At 36.0% G+C, this 23,261-nt stretch overlaps 1 protein-coding gene across 22 annotated transcripts in view; it reads right to left on the reverse strand.

Moving 5' to 3' along the window:
• The window catches only part of LOC112461730 (voltage-dependent calcium channel type A subunit alpha-1), a 106,883-nt gene that overhangs the window by 24,188 nt on the left and 59,434 nt on the right, over window positions 1-23,261 (reverse strand). For 19 of the 22 annotated variants that reach the window (XM_025027096.1, XM_025027082.1, XM_025027083.1 and 16 more), the window contains 15 exons: window positions 22,882-22,985; window positions 21,478-21,633; window positions 20,989-21,209; window positions 18,983-19,086; window positions 17,930-18,045; window positions 17,457-17,516; window positions 16,445-16,546; window positions 13,650-13,862; window positions 12,992-13,419; window positions 12,301-12,608; window positions 11,608-11,727; window positions 10,753-11,316; window positions 10,165-10,510; window positions 9,646-9,810; window positions 4,294-4,404 (listed from right to left, as the gene is read on the reverse strand). In XM_025027096.1, coding sequence (XP_024882864.1) covers window positions 4,294-4,404; window positions 9,646-9,810; window positions 10,165-10,510; window positions 10,753-11,316; window positions 11,608-11,727; window positions 12,301-12,608; window positions 12,992-13,419; window positions 13,650-13,862; window positions 16,445-16,546; window positions 17,457-17,516; window positions 17,930-18,045; window positions 18,983-19,086; window positions 20,989-21,209; window positions 21,478-21,633; window positions 22,882-22,985 — 3,118 coding nt within the window. Of the gene's footprint in view, window positions 1-845; window positions 957-4,293; window positions 4,405-9,645; window positions 9,811-10,164; window positions 10,511-10,752; window positions 11,317-11,607; window positions 11,728-12,300; window positions 12,609-12,991; window positions 13,420-13,649; window positions 13,863-16,444; window positions 16,547-17,456; window positions 17,517-17,929; window positions 18,046-18,982; window positions 19,087-20,988; window positions 21,210-21,477; window positions 21,634-22,881; window positions 22,986-23,261 lie in introns of all 22 variants that reach the window. The other 3 variants (XM_025027077.1, XM_025027076.1, XM_025027085.1) reach the window with 3 other exon arrangements.

The raw sequence follows: 23,261 nt of genomic DNA on the forward strand, positions 1-23,261 counted from the left end.
GAGATAGAGACACGCGAACTTGATATTCAACATTTTTCTACTTTCGCCAGAAAATAGGAGTTGTCAGTTGGATATTACGCAGTATGTTAAAAAACGCAATATTAAATTAATTATCCAATTTCTATAAATTTCTTGTATAAAGTTTGCATCAAATAGTTCATTTTTCGATTTTCTGACGATTTTTCCTCAGTGAAAATGTAATTAATCGCTGCTTTTGTTTAAACTATTTGATTTGCAGTACTACTTTTTAATAATTATCGTATAAAAATTTTAAAAACAATCGTTTTATAATTAATCAAAGAAATCAAGATTTTAATATCTGCTTGTCCTTTAGAAGCTTAATTAGAGTTAATTAAGCCGTTTAATAATAGTTCTATTAATTCTTTATATTTACTAGTGTTAAAATTTGATACCTAGATTTCTAACATTCGAATTAAGGAAATTCAGTAATATAATAATTTTTTTAAGTGTCCTGTTTTCTGGCAATTGCTACCTCTTAATACCCATTCAAAATACTAGTAGAAATTTCGTATATCACACACAAGTTTACTTTAAATCTTGATAAGTCTACTTAAGAGTCTACTTAAAGGTACTTTAAAGGTACTTTTCGTTTTCGCGCTAAACAGATTCGCGATGTCTCGACGTGTTCCCTTCTGTTCCTCTCGCCAGTTTTTAGGATCCCCACTTTCTTCACGGAGAATCCTCCGACCGGTAACATCACAGAGAATCAATGACGACCGGTGAGTGATGTCGGTCTCGATGAGAATTACAAGTGGTAAAAATTTGCAGTGTGAGTCGAGTGAGAGTGAGATGGAATTAGAGTGATTTAAGAGGCTTGTTTATACCTTGCATCCGAAGGCGACGAGTTTAAGGATGCACTCAATGAGGAAAAGGAAAGTGACGACCATGTTCACGACGGTCAAGAAGTCCAATAAAACTGGCGGCGCTTCGTGATACTACAAAACATGATACACCCAACACACAAACGTAACACAACCCAGACTCTAATATTTCTTTGTGCGCCCTGCATATATATCTATACGTATATCCCTTTTTTTTTTAATTAGTCTCTGTATTCGATTGCTCCCTCCATCTATTTTTCTCGTCCGAGTTGAACATTGCTACTGAATTGAAGAAAAGATTTTTTTTTTCGTCCACAAGATAAACGTTAATTAACCAAGAAATGTCCGTTTATTATTGCTGTAGTTCTATATCACGGTGTGTAAGACTGTGTTCTATATAATTCGTAATTATAATTTTCATCTTTGTATTTTTTTTTTTTTTAATCTTTTCCTTAAAAGTTCCGAATTAAAAGTTCGTATTTTAATTGTAAATCCCTCAAATGTAAAACTTTGTAGGGAAAGATAAATTTTCCCATCAACTTTAACCGCTATCTTGTAGATCGTCAAGTTGCATTGCCTTTGCATCATATATTATATTACATTATTATACCGCAAATAACAGAGACACAAAGATTATATTGTATATCAAAGTACATCCAAAAATATTACAAACACACATTTATGTATATTATTTTACAGATTGCTTTAATGCAATTATTCATTATATAACCGTTTCATAAAACTATTTCTAATCAAAATAACCAAATCTGATCTTTTATTTTTTATTTGTTTATTTTTAATAAGAAGGCATCTCTTCTCCCTGCCAAGTTACCAAGCAAGTCTAACCAATCTCTCACAGGGTGATTTTTCAAGAGACACTCGTCATACGTAAGTCTCGATCGGTGTGTGTGTACGTTGAATACGATGTTCAACTCCGTGTGTGCTGAGTGTGTGCATGTGTGAGACAGAAGTTAATGCGTTTTCCCACAACACAATGACATGCGTGCGTCAAATAGGAGCGAGGAGCGCTTTTGCGGCTTCTCGGCTTTAGTTTTGTCGCGATCACCATGGATCATCGTTTTCATCGTTATCATTATCATCGTCACATAATCATCATTATCATCATCATTATCACCATTATCATCTTTATCGTCGTTGTCGTTACTGTCATCGCCGTTATAGTCATAGTTCCCAACCCAACAATACGCAATCATAATTGTGATGTACACATGCGAGGGTCAAAAACATATCAGCTCGTGCAAGTGATCACGTGCGGATGCAGGCAAGGCGGGCAAGGCATGCAAGGGATGTCAAAATAACAGCGCTTTCTTTATGTACATCTTTCCTCGACTTTCAAGACTTCCTCTTGGATTAATTTCCCGCCCGTTTTCGGTTTGAAAGTATTTCGAAAAATCAAAATGACGAACAAGAAAACAGAATACACAGAAGATAGAGAAAAGAAGTATGAAAGGAAGAAATATAGACCAGAAAGAAAAAGAGAGAGAAAGAGAGAGAGAAGAATAATAAAAAGAAGAAACAGATAGACAGAAAGAGCAAGAGAAGGCAGACGAAACTGAAAATAACCCGATTGTGAGAGTTATGTTCTCAATTAGTCATGTTTGAGTATCTATGAGTGCCATATGAAGGTTTGTAATGTATGAATCTTTGAATGTCTGTATAATATCTGTAAGTGTAATTTTGTACTTCGTGTGTTAGTGTAAACTACATGTTAATTAGAACTCTAAGAGCGCATCAGTAAATTATGAGCCTTATTACACATCTTTCATCAGATATAAAGCGTAATTGTAATAAAAATAACACAAAACATTAAATTTTCGCGGAAACTCATTTGAAAATATTTAATACTACGATCGAATATCTGTGTGCATGTGTGTGTGTTTTAGTTTTGTGTATGCGTGTGCGCGCGCGTATAAATATGTGCAAACAATCGATAGACATCGATATTTTTGCAAATATCCGATCGTAGTGCGAATTCTTTCAGCATCTTGTATAAAGTCAGTGTAATTGGCTTATTGTGATAACGGGATAAAAGAAAAAATAAGTTAATATCATAAAAAAATAAACAGAAATAAAAAATGCAATTTTAAATTTACAATTAATAATTTAATCCCATTATCATCGTGTTCAGTGTGATTATGAATGTAGGGAACGACTTCTGGGAAGATTTGCATTGTTTCTGCTTATAGCATTTAATGTATAAATACATTTGTGATAAATACATTTTATATCCAATTAATTTATTTGTCTTTTTATTTTGTTTTTGTAAAACTTTGATTCAATTATATTGATTGTGCCTGATTATGATCTCCATATTAAAGAAACCACCAAAAATTTTCTTTTGAAAGTCAAGGCCTCAGATAGCCACAGTAAATAAAAAAAATATAAAATTCACTAAATGAATAATATGACCCAAGAAAAACACATACGGCTTGGAAACACCGATAAAAATGTTGTATTTTCCCATTTAGCATCGAATCTTTAAGAAACATATTCAGACTCAGATTCGGAAGTGAGAATAGAGGAGTTCAAGTGCCTTAAAATGCATTTATACGTCAAATCTTCCCAGATTGCCCTGAAGCTCGATTACGTGTACAGAGCTGAGCATTTTTTCTTTGCATACTAAAGTACTTGTAGAGTTTATCTGTTGATACAATCCCAAGGACAGAACAAGAGTACGAGTAATAAAAAAAATACAATTTCTATCTAAATCTTGCAGCTATATCCTTGCACAGTGGGGCACCATCGAAAAAAAAATACCATTCTAGTTCTATCGAGATACATATCTATATATTCGTACGAAGGTATATTGAGAAATGGAAACGCTACAACTACTCCGACAGCATCTAGCGCTTGTTCAGCCCTGCGCACAGAAAGTTCACTAAATAGTATACTCTATATATACTTGTAGAGGTATACACGCGCGAGATAGAGAGTATATGTACGGATATCTCCGGAGTACCGAAAGTGTCTCGATATTGTCGTATTGCTACATCGGCATCGGTACTCGCGAAGAACCGCTTCTAATTACCTTCTAATAAGCGGCACTTACCGGGCGACGCGAAAAGTGGCTCCATCGCAACTTTCCTCCGCCTTTCACTAAAATTGTTACAGCATTCTGATATTGTTTTATTGAGAAATTAATGTTACGTATACTCAAAATGCGTTCAACGTTGAAATTATTTCAATGTTTTATTAATTATCTCGACAATACGTTTATGTCGCGCGATACGACTGTCAACTATTTCGACAGCGCGGCGGCGAAGAGATTCGGTGAATTTCTTCAGGCCTTCCGATTCCGGGGAACGGTCACGAGGAGAGCCACCTTTCGCACGACTCGACTTGGCGAGAATCTCGAATTTTAATCTCGCTTTATTCGGAATATACTGAGAGCTCGATTAGAGTGAGATGTTGTGCGGTATGTGGAGCCTACCTTCACGCCGAATGCTGCGATCTTCAGTATGCACTCGACAGTGAACATCCCCGTAAAGCACATGTTCATGTACTTCAGCGTGTTCTTGTACGTTTCGGTTTGCTGATGGAACTGCAATGCATACACTGACAAACACACGGCCGAACAGACAGACATACGTACGTACGTACAAGCCTAAAATCGCGTGTCTCTAGACGAGACCTTTTTTTTCTCTTTTGCTTTCTTTCGACACGACCCTCTTCCCTCCTTCGATCACCGTGGATGAGGAAGGAAGAAAGCGGCTCTGTTTTTCATTTTTCCACGATATTCTGTGCACCGATACATGAACATTCTGTGCTGCGCAATATATACCGTAAAACGGAGTGATCACACCAGCAGGATGAAAAATTGCCTTGAAAACAGAACGAAATATACTGTGCAATTCGGAATTGCAATTTGTACAATTAAAAATATTAAATAAAATTTATTTAGTAGTTTCTCTTGTTAATTATAAATTTAATATCACGGTTAAAACCGCTAATGAAATTAATATGCCATTATGTGTTTAAAAACGCGCATAATTTTATACAGAAAGTAATTATACATAAGAGAAAAAAATTTTAACTGCACATTAATATTTGCACATTTACCACGATAAAAACGCTTTGAGCAAAATAATCCTAACATTTCGCGTGAAATTAACCTGCTGAAGCATTATCAACCCCTTCATGCTGTTTTATTTGCATAGCGCCGTAGAAATTGCATCAAATACCAGAATCATGTCAAATAACATCAAGTAAATAAAGCTTCTCGAGGTAAGAATAAAAAATTGTATAATGAAATTCCAAATAAATCGTTATGCTCGAGAATGATTCGCGGGTTTATGTTACGTGTCAGCTCTTCGGGTGTCACGAATTGGTACACAGTTTAGTCGTACATACGTACAGCGTGTAAGATAAAGTGCGAGAAATATATGCAAAATTACATATACGTAAAAACGTACGAGTGATGTACGCCTATTCGTAAAATGTAGAGGGGGGGACGAGAGGGGGGACATTTTCCTATCGTCGTAAAAATTTATATGTGTATACCATTTATATGTGAGCCTAATCGGTATGCGTGTACATTAAACATGAAAACGTTTGTTCTCTTACATTCCTGCGATATCATTTCGTCTTTCGGCGAGTGTGATGCGTATGTCAACCATGTGTACGTGGATATAACCAGTACCATTACCTGCACTTCGCAATGTATGTCTCTCTAATCGATCTGTTAACGGTGCTATGAGAGATATATCAGGCGTGTGCTGACGTAAACTGATGATCGACTGGTCTTCTGGATCAATGGATTGTATATCGGGAATTTTTTGAATGACGGACTCCGTCGGACGCAACGACAAGAAGAAAAAGAATTATTTAACGTAACACACAAGAAGAAGTTTCGCGATAGTTTCCTTTCGTGTTACATCTTGTAAAAATTTCAGTGATGAAAAAAAGACTTTAAACGTACACGAATATAAAATATATACGTTTTACTCGTGAGAAATCTGAGGCAAAATAAAAAAAAATTCCGAATTAACAACGTCGTTGATCCTCTTTCTGCCGTTATTTCCCACGGAGTTGTGGACCGTAGGTGGGAGTCGGTGTCTGAAGAAACTAGTCGAAAAACCGATAAAGACTGTGACAAACAAAAAGAAAGAAAAAGAGAAAGAGAGAAACGATCGGAAGATATGTAAAAGAAACAATGGAACAAAAACACTTAAAGTGAATGGACTTCCGGAACGAAAAGAGTGCAGTTCAATTAACGAAGGGATGGTCAGGAATCATGAAACTTCACTTTTCGAAGTGCTCAGATCTCTTTGCAATCTTCCTTTTCTTTGTGGAGAAAGAAGGAGAGGATGAAACGTGCGAACGTCTCGTGCAGAGTGTGTTTCTTGTCGCTGTAAAACACACACACACATTCAGCAGATATCTAATATTGCTGTTTCGTTCAGTTTCTAATATCGGTCGATTTGTGTCTTGACGGCAGCCAGCATGCGACACGCAGTTTTGCACGTGTGTGAAAAGTGCGGATGGACACCCTATATGTATATACACATACACATACATCGTATCAGCCGCCGCTATATGTCGAACAAGAAGACAATCAATTACAATCAAAGTATCGTGCTGATTAATTTGCATTGTATTATATTATGGTAATAAATAAATGAATGTATTATTTACTATATATATCTGAGAGAGATTAAAATAATTCATTTTGTGACTTCAAAGTGAAACATCATACATTATAGATAAAACAAAAACTGTAAGTCACAAAATATTGTCAATTATTCCCGTTAATTATTCCAATCACCAGATACTGACGGGCAACATATTTTCAGATAAAATACAAATACATAATGCATAATTTTATTGATTTTATCATTTTATTTACTTTATGCTGTTATTTATCATTTTCTATTTCACAAATTTTTCCTTTCAAAAATGTCAAAAATACACAGATTGCTTTTACAGCGCAATAATAAAATATTGTTGTCTCCTCGCTCGTGTGCAAGCGTGCCGAGCAACGTGAACACATCGTGTTTTACTTGATATGTGCTCTCAAGACCAGGTGCAGTGCGTGGGGATGTGATCTGAACATTCTGTGTTTCTTTTTTCTCAGGCAAACAAGTCCGACCACAAATCATATAATTGGGCGTTGCGTAAGGATTCGAATTAACATAATGTGTATGTATGTGTGTATATATATGTCTCTAATTCAGGCTCAGGCTGTGATCTCGTTTAAGAGAGACAGAGAAACGAGGGTAGATATTCATCTCGTGCGTTCAACTGTACTAGTTAGAGGAATTGGAAACCAAATGAAGAGACTCAGATTAGAGTATAGGACTCGGCTCAAGACTGAAAGCGTGCGTGAATCCGTGTGGTCAGTTCTCTCTCGTCGAATCTAACAACGGTGAATGACTAGAATTTGAAAGCAAATAAAATAAAGACAAAGTTCGTGGAAAAGATGCAGCGCGATTTATAGTAACAATATGTAATTACTAACAATCAGAAAAGTTAATAAAACAGATATATATTCAGGGAATAAACTCTTGATTTGTAACTCAATTCAACATTCAAATCTATTCAACCATCGTTATTGATCCAATAAAATAAGCAATACATAGGGAGGACGATATAAAAACAGTTGAATAATTAATTATTAAATTAGGAAAATTTTTGAGCGGTTCTCTAATAGTTATGTAATTATCATAATAAAAACGTTAAACAGTTTTAATTAGTTTTTCCATCGAAAACTAATAAATATACTATTTTTCTGTTATATCGAATTATAAAAGAAGTACCATAAGTGAACCATAAATTTCTTTGCATTGCTTTTACTTAGCTAAAGATTCAATTACTTGATTTTAAGTATAAAAAAACAAAGTTAAGTTGTTATTTAAATTATAATATTAAATTAGATTTATTAAGTTATTTGTGAAAAAGTTGTGATTGTTATATTTCCTGAGAGAGATATCAAAGAGGGAAAATCAGACAGCTTACGGGCAGGAGTTAAGGGTGCTAAGAACAATTAACACGTGGATTCTCACGTGCAAGGCTTATAGACGCCGAAAAGGCGCAATCTTTCGGCACCCTGGTTTTCTAAGTCAGTTATACCAAGCGGGGACGAGTTGAGGTGCAACGCTTCACCCCCGTTACCAGTTAAAACATGGTATTAGCAAGGCAAATGCAAGAGTCGAACGCACGTTGTATTGGTGTCTGTACATGTGTGGGGATTAGACTGATGTTCGAAAACGTGTTCCTTCTTCGCACGTCTTCGAATAAGTCTGCTTCGTCGAAGACAAGGACACAGCGGCAATCATGCAATTGGAATGATGGATCAAACAGAAATCAATTTTAAGATAAAGAAAAAAAATAATATGAAAATATACGGCGAAGTTAAAGCAGAATAATCGAATAAAAAGAAATTTTTATTTTATTAATCTTCAAAACATTGAGATAAGCAAATAAATTTATATTGTAAGTAAATAAATTTGTGTTGAAAGTAAGTAAATCTATGTTGTGAAAATTATAAAAATTAAAATGTATAAATTACACAATGTACAAATTAAGTTTTTAAAAAGTTGCTAATTTTACATTTTCGAATACTGCGAAAACTATGTGGTCTTTAGATATTTATAGAATAATCGCAATTAACGCATTTTTTAAACAAATAATCAAGTTTTATAAAAAATTATTTAATATTTTGAAGATTGAGGTATCATTAATTTACATTTGCAAAACTTATTCATCAAATATTATAAGGCATTATCGAAAAAAAACGCAAGATAAATTCTCTTAAATTAAGTAAATTGCATATCAATTATTGTTAAAAAATATAACACTATACATTAGTCGTTCAATTATTAAAAATATAAAATATTTTTAGAATTCAGGAAACAAGGTGTAGAAACGAAAACAAAACAAACATTATGTCGTTCGAGAGGAAGAATTTTTGCTGGAAGAGTTTTCGGGGAACGGGATGAGATAAAATTCGACATAGCTGTGTACACGTATTGATAAAATACAAGGGTGATACAGTTATACAGAGAAAACGATCAGAAAAGGTCAGCAGGCAAGAACAACAATGTCCTCGTACGTATATAACGTGATATATAGACATGGTACAGTCATTCGGTATTACGTACTCTGCTTGGACATGACATATTCTCGTTTACGATCTCGCGTATCTTTGTTAATGCTAACAAGAGACGAGACTGTTTGTCGATTGGTTAAAGTTGCCGATAGACCTAACGGGTCTTACGCCAAGAGAACGCGCGGATATTGAAGAAACTGGGAACGACAAGTATCGCAGGACGCAAAGATAAACGGGCGATACATCGCAATACCAGAATTGAGGCATAAGCAAATTTTTATTCCTAAGTTAAAAACTATCTCAAATTATTTTCTCTTTAAGTATAAAGAAAAGGATTTTTAGATTGACTTGGAAATATCTTATTTTGATTTTAAAGTAAAAAAAATAAAGAACGCTTTCTGCTGCTCGTGCATTCTGAAAAAATAATAATAATTTGCACTTATGCCTCCTTCGATTTGGAGCCGCGATATGAGGAATCGAAAACAAAGCTGGCCACGAAGTTTACAAAAATTCTTTCGAACTACTTTCAATGCTCAAAAGCATTTTTATAAATCTTAGTGCGTATAAGTTTTATTTTCGACCACTCGCATAAGAAGATTCGTATTTCAGAATACTTTCTTCTTTCCTTATTCGCGTTTCCTATATCGAAGCTAATCGGGGAGAAAAATCGATAATCTGATTAATGAATCTCTCTAGAGAAATTATAGTGCGAGAGAGAGATATCGTGACACTTACCTTCATCATAAGCAGTAATGTGTTCAGTACGATGAGTATCATGATAAAATATTCGAATGGCGTGGATACGACTATCCTCCAGATTTTGTACTTTATGCTATTCCGCTCCTTCGGCATATACCTCTCGAGCGGACGAGCTTGTATTGTAAAGTCTATACATGATTTCTGAAAGATTAACACGGAATTATTAATCTCTTATTGTTGCTAGTGAAATTTCGTGCAATCGTATGTACTACTGTCTAAAATGCGGTAGATAAAAATTAAAATAAATAAAAAATTAAAACATAAACAACAAAATATATTAAAAATACTTGAAAGAATCTATGATTTAAGAAAATTTTTTTATATTTAAAAATAATTATTTATTAATGTATAATAATTTTATATATTTAATTTTTATGACGTATATAGAGTGACTTCAAATTCCTCGTTAATTTATCCAAGTTTTCGTAGAGACAGCTAATAAAATATGGAGCGCACATAAAACTAATTCAAGTGAAGATGGACATGAGACATTACCTGATTCTTATCGATTTCACCGTCCTGCAGTTCAGCTTCTCCCTGCTCCTGGAACGTGATGATAATCAAGGCCACGAAGATGTTGACGAAGAAGAATGGAAAGACGATGAAGTAGACGATGTAGAAAATGGACATTTCAATACGAAAGTTTTGGATGGGACCCTTGTCCTCGTACGTGGCCGCCATCGAGTTCTGCAGGATCTGCGGCCAGCCTTCGCCGGTCTGGACGGCGAACAGCGTCAGCATGGCCACCATCACGTTGTCGTAATGAAAGGACTGGGGTTCCCATTTCCGTTGCATGAGCTTCGGTAGCATACTATTCTCCTCGAAAACGAAGTATTGACCTCTGTCGCGAAAACAAAATTAGTCTCCACATCTACTCGCGCCATTTGTAAAAATACGATTTGAGAATAAATACGCAACAAAAAACCTTTTTTCAGTTTCTGCTTCATTCGTTCTTTTAAAAATTTATTTATGTCGCCTATTTATCGAGACCAATATTCTAGCTTTATATGTATTCTCTCCGAAATGCTTTCTTCAACAAATAGAAGCGAAAAAGCCGAATCAAATAACATCAATAATACTCACTTGCAAGTCTCTTTTGTATACTTGCTCTCGTCGGTGCAGTAGAAGAACTTGCCGTTGAACAGCTGCACCGCGATCACAGCGAATATGAATTGGAACAATATATACACTATGAGAATGTTAATGACATTCTTCAGACTGTTCACCACGCAGTCGAACACCGCCTTGAGCTTCGGCACGCGCTTTATTGTCTTAAGCGGCCTGAGCACTCGCAGCACTCGCAGCGACTTGATGGTCGAGAGGTTCTGGCCGGCCGAGCTGCCGGTCATGTAAAAGGCGAACGACACCATAGCGCATATCACTACGACCGCGTCCATAATGTTCCAGAACTCGCGCAGGTACGAGCCCGGGTGCAGTATGATGCCGAGGTCGATAATCTTCAGCACCATTTCGATAGTGAAGACGCCGGTGAACGCGTAATCGAAGTAGTTGAGAATCTCGTTTCTCCAAGCGTGTTCCGAAACGGGATCCTCGGCGGCTAGCGCGATACTCGACAACGATATTACCACCATTATGAAGAAGTCGAAGTACCGAAGGTTCACGACCCAGTGGGCGGCTCTTCTTATGCTGCAAACAGACAATCTCGTTATTCCAGCGATGATATCGTTCTTAAGATGAAAAGAATAACATACATGTATAATAGATATAATATATATTATAATATATTAGAAAATATCAAACTAAATAATAGACAATATAATCGTACTAGTAAAAAGTAGGTCAGGTGTCTGCTGTGCTCTTTAATTTATGTGCTAGTGTCAATTGATTTTATTGATTTATTGAAATAACATTATGATTTAGTACAATGTTTCGTATTCTTGGCGAGGATTACAGAACGATTGGATTATTATTACTTACGGATTCGTAGGGGACAGTATAAACATGGAGGAGTATGGCAGCATTGGTTTTGGTCCCGTGTCGTCGTCTTCATCCTGCCTCCTCTCTTCGGACGTCTGGGTTTCAACTCTTCCGTCTCTGCTGGAAAAGACGAGACGTCGTTCTCCACTCTGTGTCTCTCCATCAGTATTGCTTTTCACACTTTTTAATTTTACATTCTTTTTTAACTTATTTACATTATGTATTATCTATTTCTTTTATTAAATAATTACGAATAATTACTAATCAGTTTGTTTTATTACGAATAATTAATAATCAATTCGTTTCAATCATATAGTCTTATGCAAAATTAAGATTTGTGCAAAGTCACCAAATTTATGTCCAAGTTTCTGTGACATTTCCTATTCTACCTCACATAGAGATCACGAACAGAAACTCGAGTTCAAGAAAAACCGACTTCGTGCAAATTTTATTAGCGCGTCTTCTAAATTATTCTTAACTGCGGAATGTCGAAAAATTTTGTCTGCTACACAGAATACGCGAAAGTATATTATTCCGATTTTGAGTAGAGAATCTTCCATGAAGATCTTTCACAATTCATATTAATCGTAAAAAGTAATAATTCATTGTAAATAATATGTGTTATTTGCTACGATAAAACGTCAAGAAGAGACGAAATTTTTACGAATATAGCAAAAGGGGTGGATGACCTACAAATTCTGAGTTGGACTTGGAGGGCAGATTTCCACCCTCGGCGCGTTGCCGTCCCCGGGTCTCTGCAGCGACTCGATCTCCTTCTCGAGCTCCTGCAGTTGCTTCTCCTTGTCCTCCTCCTTCTCCTCCTCCTCGGCGGCGCTCAGCTCTTGCGCGTTCGCGAGATTGTCGACGGCGATAGCCAAGAAGACGTTCAGCAGAGTGTAGTTGCCGAAGAGCACCAACACGATGAAGTAGAGCGAATGGGCCATGCCCTGCGACTCGATACCCTTGTACATCACTTCGTTCCAGTCTTCTCCAGTCAGGATCTGCATCATTATCATCGTCAATTACTACACCAGTCAGAGTATTCTATAAGGACGTCTAATCTTTTCTACCATTTACTAGACAATATACATGGCATTTATTCTCAATAAGATACTTAATTTTATTGCATCTAAAGTACACAGCCAATGAGACTATGAAACAGATACTTTTCTCGCCAACGACGCCAACTACATATTTTCACATACTTAGAACAATTTTATACACTTATAAAAGTGTATAAAATGCAATATGAAATTAGGTGATATTTGTGAAAGGCTCGAGCACAATTTATTTACAACATGGTAAACAAAAGATTCATCATCTTTTGCATAAAGTTCGAATTAAATATTTATTAGAATCGTAATAACATTTGTGTTGTACTCACTTGGAAGACAGTGAGTAGTGCGATGGGAAAGGTGTTGAAGTTAGTGGCTGGCGTGCCGTCCTCGAAGTTGAATTGGCCGCCGAATAGCTGCATACCGAGCAGCGCGAATATGAGGATGAAAAGGAAGAGCAGGAAGAGGAGGGAAATGATGCTGCGCATCGAGCTTAGCAGCGATATCACGAGGTTCCTCAGGCTCTTCCAATATTTGGTGACTTTAAAAATTCTCAGGAGTCTAAGGGCACGTAGGACGGAGAGGCCGAAAGAGCCGGTCCTCAGCTCGGACCAGATCACCTCGAAGATCGAGGCCGAGATGACTACGCAGTCGAAGCGGTTAAAGCTCGATTCGAAGTATGTGCGAAAACCGAGCGCGTAGACTTTTATAAACATCTCCATCATGAAGAGGCCCAGGAACACAAACTCTGCGATGTCTGCGAATAAAAAAAAGAAGAAAATTAAAAATTCTGGAACTCTTTTAGCTCTCGAAAAGATTTTATTCTTTTAGATAAAATAAGTTTCCGTTATATCGACATTCTTCAGATCTCAGCGGGTTGATTGTCAAGGTATCTTTTAGTAAGCTAGTTTAAGCAGTCGAATTTTGACACGCTATGTGAGCCGTTAAATAGAGTAAACAATTAAGTTTAAATTCTGCGAGACTCACAGAGAAACTTGGTGAGCCATTCTGGCTGACCGTAATGCTCGACGGCCACGCAGACGGTGTTGAAGAACACAAGAACGATGACGAACCAGTAGAACTGCTGCGACTTGACGGAATTGCGCACCCAAAACCTGAACCTTTTTTCGGCCCGCCAAAATTGTAGGCACGTGCCCTGCTTCTTCACCTTCGACTTGAAGTAGGAGGCTCTCGAGAACCCTACAAAGTATAAAACACTTCTTTAGCGTAAGGTACAAGCATAAGGGACACTTAGAACACATTTTACAGACACCGGTCGACTGTTGTTAATTAAACGGCATTAATAGCATCGTATACACTTGTATTTTGACGTTGTTCATAATAATTTTTGCTTGAGTTGAGAATTTTTTTACACTATGTCTACGTCTTCACGTTTCATACTACTTGCTAAGCTATTTCTGCGATTGTGAGTTCAAGGATCCAGATTACATGATCCAAAATATGATGTGATCTATATATTAACTTAAAATTCTTTGAGATCTTTGAACATTGGGAATAGTGACATTCTTATAGAAATTTTTTTGGGGGAAAAACGCATATTACGATCAGAAAAGAAATCAAATACTTCTAGAATTATTTCGTACATCGACTGAAAGAGTTAGAACATTTTATTTACCTCTCGGTTTAACGAAATATAGATGTAAAAATAGATACACAAAGTTCTATACTAAATTATTCTACCAAGCGGTTACGACTATGATATGACGATGCGTATGTATCATGGCTACTTAGTTGCTATGTGTAGACTATGTGTCGACAGGCTGAGATTAGCCTATCTATCAAACTCTATAGGACGGGATTTGTACACTACTCAAGGGATTCAATTCCTCGTTTGACAATACTAGGTACTCTACTGATCTGTCAGCTTTAACTAGCTAAAATCATAATTGTATAATAATAAAAACATTAATCAGTATTCCACCATCACACGGTACACCTAAACAATGTAGAAATATTTCCGCCGGAAACATTGGCACTTAATCTCATGACGTTGGTATCAATCGTTAATCAAAATTCATCTCACGGAAAAAGAAAGATTATTACGTGTTATAATTATCTTTCTTCCCCCCCCCCCCCCCCCCCCCGTGAGATAAATTCTGATTCACATAGTAATATATTATTTCCTTGATTCAATTGCCTGGAAAAAAATTTGTAACAATGTTTGTGCGAATGTCTCCGGTCCCAAAGAAAATCTAATATTCATGTATCGCCACACCAGCTAATAGAAGCAATACCTAAAAACAAAAATGAATTAGCTTCCGAGTTCTCCGATCAGTCTCTCGCGCAAGATCCGCGTGATCTCGATTGATACATATCAGCCACAAAATCAGCAGCAAATCGGTCCGAATAATTACATATAGAATGCAATAATTACATCCTCTACCACGAATCATCACAGCCTGCGATTTTAATATGATATATAATACGTGATCTAGCTATGCGACGATCATACTTCGTCTGGGTGTGTAAAGTATGCTTTGCCAATTATCCTTTTTACGCGCGAGCAGAGAGCGAACCACAATTTTGTATGTATTAAGATGTGTAATTTTACATTAAAAATTTATTTATTAAAATTATATAACTGTTACAAATGAGCACTTGAACTCAAATAATGATATTTTCACATAAAAGATATTTAGATATTTAATTAATTTTTAATCATTGCGCTCTTTAAACGCTTATATCGATGTAATTGTCAGATCTTCAAATGTTTTAAATAATATATGCGCTGAAAGAATATATCTTTAACCAGAATTAGGGCTGTCAATAAAATTATCTAGGTCCGTTATTACTTATTAAACTACGATTTCAATGCGATCAGATTAATTCTTACGTGTTTAAGTGCAATAGAGCACGATAATTAATACATCCTGCATACGTGAATAGGCATCAAGTAATTCATTTACTAAGCGGTGGCCCGAGTCTAAGTCATGTACTTGTGATCATGTACGCACGATATTACATGTACGTGTGTGTATTATTAACAAACAATCTCTCAAATAAAAATACAAAAAATAAAACAATTATGTAAGATTACGAATACAGCCTTATTTTACGTAGCTCTTTGCGAAAAGTCGTGGCATTCACGGTTGTAGTTACCTTTGAGCTTTTTCTTAGGCACTGAAACAAGAGGAGCATCTGATAGCGTGTGTTTAGAATATTCATCGGCAAAAATTAGAAGGAGATAATTTTCAGCGTCGTTCTTGTCTTTTCCTCTCGATACGAAAGATAAATCAGGCATAAACCCACAAAAGGTATTAACAAACATGTCGATGAACGTGAAAATAGGCTAACGTGCCAATAAATGGAGAAAATTTTAGAACGAGAGAAAAGGCGGGCCAAAATCTCGAACCAACGATTCCCATCGCACCATACGAATTCTAAAAAATATATTACAAAGCTTTTATATTCACCAAACACGAAATTGAATTCTTAGCTAATTTTATAGCTCGCAAGACTAATTACTAAGATAATATTAATCACAAGAAAATAATTTAAATTTGTATATATTAAATTTTCTCTAAATTTCATTGAATTTGCTTTTTAATTATTTCACGCTTCCAGAGGAAATCGTTAGTTGATATAACATAAGTTCTGACTACTGAGAAATCATGAAAACCCTTACTACTTGAACTTGATCTCGATTTCACAAGTTCGTTCGAATATTCTGACGAAGAATCATCAACTCGAAATGTAAAAGAGGTGAACAAGAAGAGAATACTTGGCACAACTGGACACCAAGTTGACCAAATACAACTCACCATCGTCCTGGTCGTCGTCGCCCTCCTCCTCCTCCGTGTCGGTGCTTTTGCTCTTGCCAAGATTCTTTAGCTTCTTCTTCTTTGCCGCCGCTTTTCTTCTTACTGCGCAAAACAAAGCGGTAGATTAAGTTACGTGAACATTCTTTGTAAATTACGTCCTAATTATTTTTTTAATCAAAACGTATAAATTTCCGATTGAAAAGATTATTGATAGAATCACGAAAAAATCGTATTTACGAAATGTGGTAGTATAATTGCGATGTCTTTCATTTTGTTCTCTAATAAAATGAGTCTAATAAAATGAGCATGAATCATATAATTAAATTGTCTATACATATATTTTTCCAACTTATTTAACTGCGCGCCGATTTTTTTATCGGACTTGAAACAGTTATTGTTGGAAGTAAGAACCTTCCCTCCCCGAATACACGAAAATTAATATAAGGCTGTCAAAGATCTAAGCTTGGACCGTGTGGCTTTGATTCTAATTTGATTATATATCGTAACAGTCCTATTTCTCTTATTATTATTATTATAAATTATTTATATTCATATTTCATATTGAATAAAATCGCATATAAATACAAATTGTAGATCATGGTAAATTTTAGAATCCCATAAAATGTCACTATTTAAAATTTGCATGTAACATATGCAAGTGTATCGCCAGAGAAAAAGAATGCATGTAAGAAACGAAAATAAAATAAATATTAAAATCGATATTCGTTAATACCGTTAAACCAGCTATTAACAAAGTTAATTAAAATCATGAAATATGAAAATGCCTTGTCCAAGAATAAGGCATCCAATGCATTTTTAGCGAAGGAAAAAATTGAAATCTATTCGACTGCGTCGAAAGAAATGCGAATCACTCTGAGTGCACTCTGAGTACACGGTGCATTCTATATAAATATGTACGAGCACGTTTTGGAGATGCAACTCGCTTCGCAAATCTTTTCGACTTTATGGAAGTGAATATTCATGGTATCGATATACGTGGCGTTATATGGACCTTCTAATATGTGCATTTTCTCCTCTTCCGTGGTCCTCTCTTCGGCTAGTATCACCTCCTCTGAAAAGTAAACATTACGTATTAGCAGTAATTCGTGTATTATTATATTTTTATTTACAAAGAAGCGACTCGCAAAGAGTCTAGCGTAAGCAGTGTGAGCTATAACTTTTGCAAGCACATTGTTAACAAAATAAGTGAATTAAAATAGATTGATAAGGGAATATATATATAATATATATATATGTTTGAGAAATTTAATTTTTAATCAGGTAGTAAAATATAGAGTGCATTTATTGCACAATTAATTTTTTCGTCTGTTTTTAGCTTTATTTTTCAGGTTAGAATAGGTTTTAAAATTCCGTGTTATTTGCTTCATATCTTCTTTAAAAACTACAATTAAGATTTTCGTAAAATAAATTCCTGTTCAATCCATTTTAATTCACATGTTTTTTTTCTACGGCGATTGATCTAACCTGCTTTGCAGATCCAATTGAGATAACAATTCAGTTCGCGCTCAAGCTGCTGCTGTCTTCGCAACTTCAGGAAGGTCTGCCGGTTCTCCACCTTCTCTCTCTCCTTCGCAAACTCTCTACAAGCGTGATACAGATGACATGGCAGCTTACTCAGGAGCATAAAAGCTAAGTTTAGCGGAGGACTTTCTGGCATTCCGCCGTTAATATTCTAGCGATACTGCCTTGTTTAATAAGTCAACAATATTTACTCGTTTAAGGAGAATGCCATTGGGAGTATTAAAAAAGAAATGATATTTTTCTTTGCGAAATACTCTTCCGTAGATTCTTTCAAAACTAGCTTACGCCGCCATGGGAGCCATACTCGGGATTATGATGGATTTATTATTATTAATTACTCTCTTGCATACGCGTTATTTTCACTTAATCAAATATTTTAAATATCTAGCATTAATTAAATAGACGAGCCAATGTCTAAAAATTCATATTTCTAAATATACAATTTACATCGTATTCTCATCGCGTATTCAGCATTGTACAATTGTGAATTCTTTTCACACTCATCAAAAAGCACAATATTATATACATTAATATGCGCAAATATGATATGAATATACTATAGATTAAATCACGATAACCGTAATTTACAAATTGAGAAATCCATAGTAAATGTTTCTAATAAAAGAAATAAATAATATTTAAGATTATTAACTAATCATTGTATTTATTTTATATTTATGGTCATGACAGTTGTGCTAAACACGCTAACAGAATACGGTTTATTGCACACTAATGTCAGGCAACGTCTGCTAATTGAAAACCTGCTTGAGTAATCCATTTTAAGTAGGAACTGAACGCAGTGGTGAAGAGGCGTTTGCTCTTTGCTTTCCGATAAGCTGCCCGCCGTTCGACGCGCGTTCTTTCGTTAGAAAACTCCCTGACGAGGAAAGAAAATCATTCTGAAGTAATCGACCTCGCGATCTTGCCGGATTGTCACTCCAGAAATTGTCTCTGGGCGGAAGGGCCGCGGGATGCTGTCAGAAGGGACATACTCACCCGCTCAAGACACCAAGAACTAAGTTCAGCATGAAGAATGATCCGAGGACGATTAACGGTATAAAGTAAATCCAGTTGTACGTGCTGCCAATAGCATCATTTGTCTGCAAATTCGATCAGAATCGGTATAAAGAAAGCAACGTCGCATATACACATATGCACCGGTTACACAGCCGAAGGTATATTAATTAATAACGTTATATGCGACACAGAGGCACTGGCACTGTAATCTCGCTGCGCCAAACACGACGTGATAAATGTGATCGTCCGAGTGTGAGAACTCAAATTTATTTATCGTTATTCGATAATATTCATTTCCCCTCACAAAGAATTTTATCCGACATGAAGAAAAAATTTGATCTAAAAAATATATCTCGCAGATTGGAAATCTGCCGATCACATTTACGCAAGACAACGTCGGCTTCATGAAACTTCAGTATTACTGGGGGTAACCCGTGGAAAAAAAATACGAGAGAAACATGCCATTTTTTTTTTAGACTGACCTGAGACTATACTCACTACATCTCTCTACTCACTACTCGCTATCTCGAAGAAGAATCTATAAGTTATCAGTTATTTAACACGTCGACTACCATTGTACTCATCCGTGGCATTACTAAAATTTTTTTAAACGCTTATAGAAAATAAATGCCATCTAACGTAAAATTCTGAATAATAATAATATATAGCTAGATAACAATGTAAAATAAAAAGTTCTCTGTTCGACGTAGTATTCTTGAAAATGTAGTCTTATTTAATCATATTACACAATAGTTTATCATTATAATAATACGAATTCTGTAATATACAACGATAAGATGTACAAAACTAGGCAGGCGACGTGTTAGACTAAGATATGTCGAAATTACAGTTTAAATATACTAGATCTTTGTTTTGTAGAAATTACAATTTAAAAACTATACTAGATCTTTATTTTTATAGAAAATGTTTAAGTAGTTTCGAAACATGGCATTTTCTTCCGACTGACATTTTACCGCGGGCTACCCTATTACAAAAACTGATTGAGGCAATCGAAGATTTTTTTTTTTCGAAATCTCGGTAAACAAATAACGATTAGTGTTACAGCCGGTGGAGTTACGTCGAAGGGTTTCGAGATAATCTGTTGTTTACAGTGAAATATAACAATAAAATATTTTAAAATCTCTCCTCCGTGATCCATCGACTGAACATTAACCCTTTCGTGATCAGCAGGAAGAATGTGTTCCGCGCTTCTTCTTCACAAATTACGCATTTAACTCGTATTCTAGCGCTAAAAGACTAAAAATTTTTACTTAATTCTATTTCTAAGAGAGCTAAAGAAATTTAATTCTGTCACGAAAGGGTCAAGCACAATAAGAGGTAGGATTAACATCGAATATTGAGACATCGAGAAAAGAGGGCTGGAATTGACAATGTTATACTGAGCAAGGTGAACATATACGTCAGTGTTAGCTGTTTCCGCAAGGCATTCTTTAACCCGAAAGCCGGCAAATTCGGCTAACGCCGAACACAGAAAAGAGGCGAACATATATATGTATAAGTACATCGAAGTGAAAACTGATCAACAATTAATTGCGAAAGAGAGAGACATTTAGAAGCAGATGGAAGGAAGTACACGTATATTAAAACAGTTTGGTATAACACGATAATTATTTCCTCTCTTCTAAGAAGGGTAAATTGACGAGGGAAGGAATTATTGTTTGATACAAAAATACGATACTCAAATCGCGAAACGGTTAATAAAGGCGTGACTGGGCAACATCATTCTATGGAACACAGACATTTGAGAATGTTATCTTTCGTGTAACGATACTGCGTTAAAACAAATCGTGCGCGATAAACGGGAGGGCGAATTTTTAGCAGAAAAAGGGGAGAACGAGCGAGAAAATGAGAGAGGCAAAGACAGAGAAAGAGAGAGAGAGAGAGAGAAAGAGGTACGGTAACAAATAGAAAGAGGACGAGAGAAAAGAACTTTTTAACACTGAAGAACATATTTCTTGCTTTACCCAGTACAATATGGCAGTCCAGCCCTCCATAGTGATACACTGGAAGACAGTGAGCATGGCGAATCCGATGTTATCGAAGCTGGTGATGCCCGAGTTTGGTCCCTCCCAGCGTTCCAAGCACGTCGAGATGTTCGCGTTGCACACGTGGGCCCCGGGCGGGGCATCATTTTTGTTGTCCGCGCTACACGGGCTCGGCTGCTCACCCTCCTTTACGATTATACCTGCAACGTCCAACATTGTAAAACATCTCAAGTATATTAACGCGAAGATGGGCCTGAGGAGCCCAAAGATTAAAACATATATATATATTTTTTTTTCTAAATAATCATAAATACAAATTATATTTTCATACACTTAAAGGTTTTCGCAGATCTTTCTTTCAATCGTTTGTGTGGTAAATAAAAGATACATAAAATAAAGCAAGCAATATTGTAAGCAGTATAGTTTGGACAAAAATTTCTAGAAGGCTGAACCTTCGAATACACTCACTGATGTCCTCTACACTGTAACATGTTTTATGCAGGGTTCCCGAATAAAACTCGAGGCCGATGATGGCGAATATCACGATGGCGAAGAGTACCAGCAAGCCGATCTGCAAAAGCGGCGCCATTGCTTTGATGATAGATTTGAGCACCACCTGAAGACCTGTTCGCAAAAAAATCACCGAGGAGTAATTAGGCCCAACCACCGTTCCTACGAGATCGATATGGAATTCTATACTCGATATAACTTCCGTGCATTATTGTCGTTGCTCATTGCTCGAGAAATTGCACGTGATGCAATTTTGATTTTTTGTATAAACACACAAGATTAATATTTGTTGAAAGCCACAAAATCAGCTTGTAGCAAAAAATAGGATATTTTATCTGTTTCATGGTAATTATAATAATTATTTACAATTGTTAAAAAGATCATTATTTAGATTTTATAATACTCTCAAAAAAATTATTTTAAATTTTAGAATAACTCAAAATTAATTTTGAATTAATTTTTAAAAGACATGCATTTGTTGCCACTCGAAATGATCCTGCATCTGACAATAAGGATTAGGATACCTCCGCCGCATCTAAATACAACATCGAGCTCTCAGTAGTAGCTATTTAAGCAATACTACTAACATAAAACGAATGATCGAGCTAATTCGATAGAAAGCATTCTACAGGCGATAGATAAATATATCTGCGATTAAATGTGATCTAACTCTGATCTACTTGACTTCATATATCTGTTAATTCGCTCCCTCTCAAATCTATGTAGCCACTATTCAAGAAATAAGTAATTCTCGACGGCGGATCGTACTCGATCTTCGAGGTACCCAAATCCCAGATACGGCAAAGTTTCGAGTCGTAAGCATCCATTATTCATTATCAAGTAAATTTCCTCGAGCAACGAGAGCGCATTTTTGTCGCACGTTTAGCGCCAAGTGGTAATCATCCGAAAGTGATATTTCACATTTGAAACATTTTTCGAACTGATATTTTTCTTATTCACAACATGTGATAGCAATAGAATACATGAATAAACTGAAACAGCGCTAAATGTGCTCTTAGCCCGCGCTCACACCTTCGTCTAGTATCGCTAATGTAAAAAGTACACTCAATAATGTAATTTTGTATTGTACACTCGATAATTTAATGATCGTGTGCAATTAACGCGCTCAAAACAAATGTAAGCTTCATTTAAATAATAAACTTTAGAAACAACTTTTGACGCTAGGTTCAAGGTGTGAATACGAGCATCTATTTCGACGCGCTATTTACGACGGTCTCACGGAATCTCGTTTACAATTCTCCCGCCAACGTGAGACCTCTTTGGTTTTCCTCGAGCCGAGCAGCCTCGAGTCCCAAAAAAAATTCGATCGCTTTCCAATCTGTACTCTGGTGCGCTACTCACTTGGTATGCCGGAGACAAGTTTGAGCGGTCGCAACACGCGTATCGCACGCAACGTGCGCAGATCCATCTCCAGGTGTATGCCTTGCGACAACGACGTAATGATCCTGCCCCAAAAACACACACACCCCGCCATACTTTACTACTTACTACTCTATTATACTAATAATTAAGTACTTATACTACGTCCACTAGATGGTTAACTAGCGTTCTCTCTAGCCTAGCCCGGGAAGATAATGCTATCGGGACGATCGGATGGAATTTTTTTTATGTGGAAGATCAAAAGAACTCTGATGAATTAAACTTTGAGCGCAAAATGGATATAAATAGCTATATCTATAGCAGACAATCTCTGCCCGTGAATCCCAAATGGACCTTATAAT

The sequence above is a fragment of the Temnothorax curvispinosus genome, unplaced genomic scaffold, assembly GCF_003070985.1.
Source record: "Temnothorax curvispinosus isolate PA1 unplaced genomic scaffold, ASM307098v1 QBEX01011703.1, whole genome shotgun sequence".
Lineage (NCBI taxonomy): Eukaryota > Metazoa > Arthropoda > Insecta > Hymenoptera > Formicidae > Temnothorax > Temnothorax curvispinosus.